This window comes from Botrytis sinoallii, assembly GCF_014898435.1.
Source record: "Botrytis sinoallii strain Bc 23 chromosome Unknown BSIN_011, whole genome shotgun sequence".
Classification (NCBI taxonomy): domain Eukaryota; kingdom Fungi; phylum Ascomycota; class Leotiomycetes; order Helotiales; family Sclerotiniaceae; genus Botrytis; species Botrytis sinoallii.
Genome location: NW_024066038.1, coordinates 1,099,412 through 1,107,020, shown reverse-complemented (window position 1 = coordinate 1,107,020; position 7,609 = coordinate 1,099,412). Strand labels below are relative to the sequence as shown.

Below are 7,609 nucleotides of genomic sequence, written 5' to 3'. Positions count from 1 at the left end.
ATTGGTGGTCGACTCGGCCATGTCCGCATATTACAGTACCTTGTTTCTTAATAAATTTCAATGTCCTCAAGCTCGAACGACTTTGTTCTCCCACTGGTCTGCTTTTTTCTGTTAACTTTTCTTAGCGCTGAAGTCAACAAGGAGTTTTTTGAAGTCTGGAGTTGGTGTTTGAATTATAATCTATCAAGGAGAAAATTTCAGAACCTGAAAACTATGGACACCTCCTCACAAAATGAATCTCAACGTCAAGATATTGTATCCCCAGGCTATTTGATGGCCAGTCCGGTTGAAGACAGAGGAAGCATTGAAAGCACTGGTTGTGGGATGGCTACTGCAGCTATCCCGGATCATCAAGTCATGACAAATGATAAAGTCAAGCCTGTGAGTACACAAAACAAGTTTCAAACCAACTTTACTTCAGGTATATTCACAAACTTTGATAATTTCACCGATTTTATTCGATGGGCTAACATTTCTAGTCATCCCAGTCAACCTAGTCAGCCCAGATTCTGGGTGCAACACCAACAATGACACTCCTTTCTCTGGAAAAGAGAAATTTGAAGCAGCTTACTACAGCTCTGGTAGGTTATTCAATCCCGACTCAAATACATATATTGAAGACTATACTAATTTATCTTCATGATTCAAGAGATGTTCAACTTCTTCGAGATAAAACTTTATCGAAATGATCTACTCAGCACTATAGATGCTCCAGCTTCAGCTGATTCATTTGTTTTATTCTCACTTCTGCCCATCGAATCACAACGAAAGATTTGGTTCCACGTTTTGCCCCCACCAGATAGCAACGTTTGGGCTCTGTGCCAAGTAAGATATTGGGACAATTGTTCCAAGGCGGCGGTTTCTATCGAGAATGATCTTTCGTCAATTAGTCTCACTGCGTTTACATTCCTATATGCTCTACAATATGTATGCCGTACGGCAAGAGAGATATTCTTGAAGCACTATAGTCACTTCAAATTTGATGGTATCAATAAGAAAATCCGTGATCCCGAGGATGAAGATGACGATAATTACCGAAAGCCGACAGTGATAGCAAAATCTGGTGGTATATGGTTCGATATGGAGGTGGATACCTTAAATCTCTCAAACATATATATGCTTTCAAAGCATACGAATGTTGACGGCTTTTCTTTGATCTTAACAGCGCTGAGATCTTTGACTATAGATATGATCGATATAATCGATATGCCTTGGCTGAGTGTAGCCGAACGACATATGGACATATTCTGGACAGGATTAGAAAGTCAATGCCCTGCACTCGAACGACTCAATATTGTACTCAATAATATCCGTAGATTCCCGCGTCTTCAGCATTTGACGGAACTTCCCCCGAACATCGATTTCAGGATTTTAACGAAGTGTATATTTCTTGGAGGTTAGCTTTTATAATAATAAGGAATAGTATTATTATAATGATAGTGGAAGATCTAGTCAGTTTAAGCTTGAGGGATAAATCGAATATATAGAATAAGAGTTGAATTGAAGTCAATTTAGAAGAGCTAGGCTGAGTTGAGATAAATTGCTTGCTTTTTCCTAGATTTTCTTTAAAGAATATTCTAGGTTTATATAGTTTATAATGAAATTCCAGTATATTCTATGCTTATAAATAAGATCGATTTAAATCGTATCTTATAGAATCATTTTAGATAATAAAAAGAAAGTACAACCAATCAATTTAGCGATATTTCCTGTATACTTCCATCTAGTTCCATTTCATTCTATTCCATTATAAATCAATTTGATAAGAGATACTATTATACAACTAACGTGGTTTAACAGTGGCTCGGCCATATCAGTAAGTCGGCCACCATTTTTACATACAAAATACGTCTGTGCACAACCGTGCACTTTCTTTATTTATTGATATAATTTTCTAAAAATCTAATATTAAATATTTGATTATATATAGATTATAAAAATCTAATTAGTTTCAATAAATTAGAATTTTTAAAATAGTTATTATAAAAAAAAGCTTTTTTGTAACGAAAATCATGACAATTTTGATTTTTTTTGAAATCGAAAAGAATTATTTGAAAAAAAAATTATTACTTTGAATAACTGATTTTTTATTATTATTTAATATTCTTTTCTTTTTCAAAAATAATGATTGATAATTAAAATAGAAATATTGAAAAAGGCTGATTTTATATGTATTTTAAAGTGGCCGACCCACTGATATGGCCGAGCCACTGTTAAACCACGTTATATGATAATATGATTTTATAATATAAGATCATATTATATGTGTATTAGTCATCAAGATATCCCTTATTTAGTAAGATATTAATAAGTGATTTAGTGGACTTATTATGAATCCTCACAATATTGAACAATTGCGAAACGGTCAGTGGGTTAACCCACGGATCCATTCGGATAAGATTGAGGGGGATATCCAGATGAGTCGCGAGTTGTGGGAAACTCACAGTTCGAAGGTAGAGCAGGCGAACATGGATTATTGGAAAAAGATTGATCTTAGGCCAGTATGGATGGTTTATATTACTTCATTTTATGCCGATCATGTTAGGAGGGGGGTAATTCCGGGACCCTTTATGGCGGTTCAAACGAGTGGGAACCCAACGCTTTTTGTAAGATGTAATGAGGATGGATCATTGCTCGGTGAATATGACTACTTCAAGCAGCTTTTTGATGAAGAAGACGAGAATATTATGGAACCCCTCGAGGAGGAACCCTTCGAGGAGGAACGCCTCATTGTTATTGGCGACGACTAAGCGCTTTGTATTTTCTTGCTTCTGGAGGAGTAGTAGTTTCTCATGGAAGTTGGAGGGAGGTCTAAGGTATTTTCCACACGCCATCGTTTCCTTCGCGACGTCCGATATCCATGATTACCAAGCTTCAGTAGGCTCACATTTTCATCTGGATATTTGAGGGTTCTAAGGTTATTCGGACCTATGCACTTTGGGGCTGCGAAAATTACATTTCCGGGGCGGGTATTAAAGTCTTTACATGTATCTTTGCTCTATATTCTGCTATAGATGATAATGATCAAAATGGGAGATTGGGAATCGGGAATTGAATGAGAGAAAAACCTTTAGGTAGCCTGTCCTCGGTCACACTAGCTACAGAATAATAAACACATTGAAAATTAAGCAGCAGATATAATGCGTGTGAATATTGGACTTGCTGACCTTTCACATGTGCATACCGAGGTGAGTATTGACTGTAAACGCTGGACATATCTATGTAGACAGCAGCAGTCAATGTATCAGCGGACAACATAAGGGAGTATTTGAGTTGGGATCGGGCGACGAGCTTAGTGTGTTCCACATTTTTAAGACATCATCTCGATTTTTGGTATACAATTCCAAATATCTTCAAACTAGATAAAAGCCCTTCGAATATTCTCCAACTCATTACCTTCAAACCCACACTCCTTAATGAGCCATCCCTCAACGCCGTTCCATCTCCTACCTTCTACCTTCTACCTTCTACATGCTCAGAACAGTTCACATTCCGCTCCACATCACTTCCCCATTCCGCATCCATCCAATTCAAAAATGCGATGATATTTTCCCCCTTTACACTAGACAAATCATCTAGTCCCGGCTGTTCCAAACCTTCCTCTCCTACCCATTTCAACATCTCTTGTAACAACTTTTCTCTATGTGGTCCAGTCCCAATACGTGTTAATGCATAATCCAGCGCAATTTCCTCCTCCGAGGCACCAAAGAAAGCAAGCATTAATGCGGCGACAACGCCTGTACGATCTTTGCCTGCAGTACAATGAAATAATATGTTTCCTCCCTTAATGTCTCCTACCTTTTTGAAAACTTTCCGAATGCCGTTTTTTACTCTCTTAAAATCCCCTCCCCATACATCTTTACAAATGCTGTTTTCCCACCCTCTCCTGTGAAGTCGGCTATTGATATGTTTCTTACTACACTGTTGCCATTTCCCTCATCTCGAATTATTTCTATGCTATCTAGCTTTAGTATTGATTCTTCTGATGACGACATAAATGAGTGTATGGATGGTCTTAACATTGTATTGACTCCAGAAGAGCAAGTGAAGAAGACGGTAAATGAGACAAAGAACCGGAGCGAAATATCCGATTTGACGGGAGAAGAGGAGCCGATATTGTACGAAGATTCAGCGCATACGGAATTTGTAGGAACATTGGTTGTGACAATATCAACTCCACAATATCAGCTGGAAGACTTTGAGAAATGGGTGTTTGAAGGAGATCGACTAGAGTAGGTTTCACACCGCTTGTGGATGCCATGTTTCGGATGAGTTGGAAATCTTAGTTATGCTGATGTCGAGTGCTAGTCGGGTATGGTATTGGTAAGCTTCTAGATCTTGGATGTAACGTAAATGATGAGGTGATGTTGAATATTTATAGATGCCATCTTTTTGCGGGGAGCTGTTCAGTAGGTTTGTGATTTATGGTAGCCTAAATGGCTGCTGACCTTTGCTTGGCTGTCAACTCAACAAGCGTGGCTTTGATGACGGAAGAAGTCATCCTGATTGTTACACTGAATGTAAGGTATCAAAATGTCATGTGTGTGTGTATTTCAGATGTGTATCTGTATGTGTATCTTCCTATGTACAAGTTGAGAAACTCTGTCTAATAACAAAAAGATGTGAATAGTTATCATGTACTATGTGTGTACATGTCATATCCACTAATAATCAGACAATATTGTACTTATTGGGTATCAATGCGATGTAAATGCAAGAGCCAGTGCTCAAAAAAATCCATCCACTCCTTGCAATGCAATTAACAAAAGAAATAATCATCAAGTATCAATGACATTATCTAAGATCTTAACTCAAGATCAAAAGATTAAGCCATATCGCTAAATCCACTCTTCCCACTTTCACTCCTTCTACCCTTCATATTATCCCACCCCGAGTCACTCCCATGATCTTCACTATCATCTTTACTTCCCGGTGTCCCCCTTTGGTATCCTCCAATCCCTAACTCTCCCTCTCGTGCTATACTCACACGAACACTAACATTTTTCGCCACGGAAATATCTCCCATCTTGTAAAGATTATCCGTGCTATCACTCGCTCCATGTCCTCTCCGTCCCAAATTACAACTCCCTCTATTCCCCCTCACAGCAGCCTTTAACCCCCCAGCTTCGATAGTCGTCGTTGTACCCAACGAATGTCCTTTTCCCATAAAAGCGAATGTTTCCAAACCCGTTTCCGCGCCTGGTGCATACTCACTAAACACGATTTCTGCTCTGGTACTGGCGTATAATAGTACATCTAACCATCCATTACACGCAATCATACTACCCGCCACACAGTAATAACTCAGACTGACATCCGACCCGGCTAGTGCGGCAATACGTCCGGCGGCAAGTGGAATCGTACAAATCGTGTAGATCAAAGGATAAAGAATCATAAGAGGTTGAGCGCCGTGAAGATCGGATGCTTGACTTCCGGGAGTCGCGGAACGCGATTGATGACTAATGTAGATGAAGATACAGGCGTAGATGAGAATGGTTCCGAACATGGCACCGAATATCCAAAAGTAATGAAGCCATAGACGCTCATCTTGATATTTATCTCCAATCCAACACTGTGCGTGATCATTAGATGTATTTCTAGATACGTATAAAGTGAAAGAACTTACCCAAGCAGAAGCCCTCACGTAAAGATCATGTGGGTGCATAGCGATACCGATGATGGCCAATCCGTAGATGAATACCCAACATCCTCCAATTACCGTATAGAATGCCCATTGTGGAGCACGGTATTTCTTTACGACACTGAGAAATGTGTGACATGCGATGGCAGCAATGAATACACTACTAGCCAAATCTCCCGTCGACACAAACCATCCTTGAACCCAACATGTTGACGTTCCAACTATAATTCCATTGTTCTTGAGCGCGCTGATGTTGAGTAAAAATGCCAATGCTTGTTGAATATCCGCCAATAGTAAATTGTATATCAGGAATAAGAATTGATTAACAGAAGACGTTGCTTGACCTGCACCTGGACCGATGTGTGTTTTCTTCTTCCATGAAAAGATCTTGTATGTGAGGTAGACGAATAAACTAATCGAACAGAAGAATGATAAGAGACCAAAGGTCGCGACAGCAACTAAACCATGAGAGAGGGATTCCGGTAGAGGCGTCAATGAAGAAGATTCTGCGTCCAACATCTCCTTCGTCGGTACCGAATCGAATTTTGGGGTTAAAAATGGCAACTTGTGGCTTACATCCAGAAGAAAGACGAAATCAGGAGTCAAAGACAAGCCCTACTGACAGTTCACAGATGTTGGTACATATAAGTTCATTGAAGCTAATTGAACCGTGTGTAGAAGAGTGGAGAGATACCTCGACAGAATAACGATGTTGCAATTCTCGGACTCGTTCGTGCCAAAGCTTTTAGATGATGCAAATTGATGAGTTCGAGAGGATTGCTTGATGCATGTCAATCGACACGGCAAGAGAGATAAAAGGTAATACGAAAATACACATGGCAAACAGGGGAAACCTTTACGCCTAGATAAATCGTACATGGTTCCATGAGGCTTCTAGCCTAGAAGATGTGAGGAGACGGGAAGTTGACAGGGAGAGTGTGGATTAGATTTGCATGATAGGCCCAAACGGGTCTTCAAATCCGTGTTGAGATTTAAATCAAACACTTGCTCATTTAGCGCTGCGTTGTACTCCGGGTCCCTGTAGATCTTAACTTCTTTCTGGCAGAAAGTCGCAACTAAGCACAAATAGTAGAGGCTGAAAAGGATTAAGATGATTCGGCATTCATTCTGACATTGACAATTGTACAAAACGTTCGGTACGACTTTTATGGGGTAACTATTTTGAGGTGATTATCTTGATATCAATACAATAGAGGCATATCTTGTACTCGCGTACTTGAATACAATGACAATCTTCCGAGAAACACAAATTTGGAAGATTCTACAACCATATGGCGAATAAACTCCCCTTCTTTCAACGGTATGAAAATCTAGGCTTTTCTGGGAGGATAATGTAACCCCCCTGGCCATTAAGCTGAAAGCCTAATATCACTTTAGGGTAAGAGGCAACGCCACCAAAAGCACCAAGAAACGCCAAGTGTGAATGATAAGTTAGACGCACTCATGTTGTACGACGTGAAAGCTTACTGCTCAGAATGTAGCCGACCTATCGTGTGTTCATCAAGTAGGGAAGGATCAGTCTAGAGCATTGGAAAAGAAAAAAAGAATATATTGGTCTGTAAGACGATTTTGTATCTACAGCATGCTGGGCAACCGGTACGCTATCGTTTTCCACGTGGAGAGACTAGAATCTTTGAGGAATAAGCTTCTATTATTGTTCCATCGTTCAATAATCTTATTGCTTTGTGTAACGGGAGAGATCCTCACGGATTACAACATTCAATCCTCTTTCCCAACACTCTGGTTTGTGTTACACCATGTTCCCGTCTTACTGTCAGTCCAGGTGACAACAGTAAATAAGTGTCCGACGGCACAGCGTCAAGTCTGGGGTCACGGGGATAAAGACTCAAAATGTAGCAGTGCTCCGACATGTTTGACATTTGGAATTATATTTTACGTTTCGGCTGGTGATTAGTGATGGTCATCGTCAACATACATGAAGGCTGC

General features: G+C 39.8%; 3 protein-coding genes across 3 annotated transcripts; 1 reads left to right on the top strand and 2 right to left on the bottom strand.

Annotated features, from left to right (window-relative positions):
* Positions 1 to 213: 213 nt before the first annotated feature.
* EAF02_006962 (uncharacterized protein) lies at positions 214 to 2,750 on the top strand (the record flags this gene model as incomplete). The annotated part of the gene is made up of 5 exons (XM_038903010.1): positions 214 to 421; positions 480 to 581; positions 650 to 1,396; positions 1,801 to 1,816; positions 2,321 to 2,750. 5 exons carry the CDS (start codon positions 214 to 216, stop codon positions 2,748 to 2,750), a joined length of 1,503 nt encoding a protein of 500 aa, XP_038757331.1.
* A 703-nt stretch (positions 2,751 to 3,453) lies between these two features.
* Positions 3,454 to 4,261, bottom strand: EAF02_006961 (uncharacterized protein; the record flags this gene model as incomplete). Its single annotated transcript, XM_038903009.1, has 2 exons — positions 3,454 to 3,898; positions 4,140 to 4,261. The coding sequence occupies 2 exons, from the start codon at positions 4,259 to 4,261 to the stop codon at positions 3,454 to 3,456; spliced, it is 567 nt and encodes a 188-aa protein (XP_038757330.1).
* A 564-nt stretch (positions 4,262 to 4,825) lies between these two features.
* EAF02_006960 (uncharacterized protein) lies at positions 4,826 to 6,160 on the bottom strand (the record flags this gene model as incomplete). The annotated part of the gene is made up of 2 exons (XM_038903008.1): positions 4,826 to 5,572; positions 5,627 to 6,160. 2 exons carry the CDS (start codon positions 6,158 to 6,160, stop codon positions 4,826 to 4,828), a joined length of 1,281 nt encoding a protein of 426 aa, XP_038757329.1.
* Between the last annotated feature and the right edge of the window lie 1,449 nt (positions 6,161 to 7,609).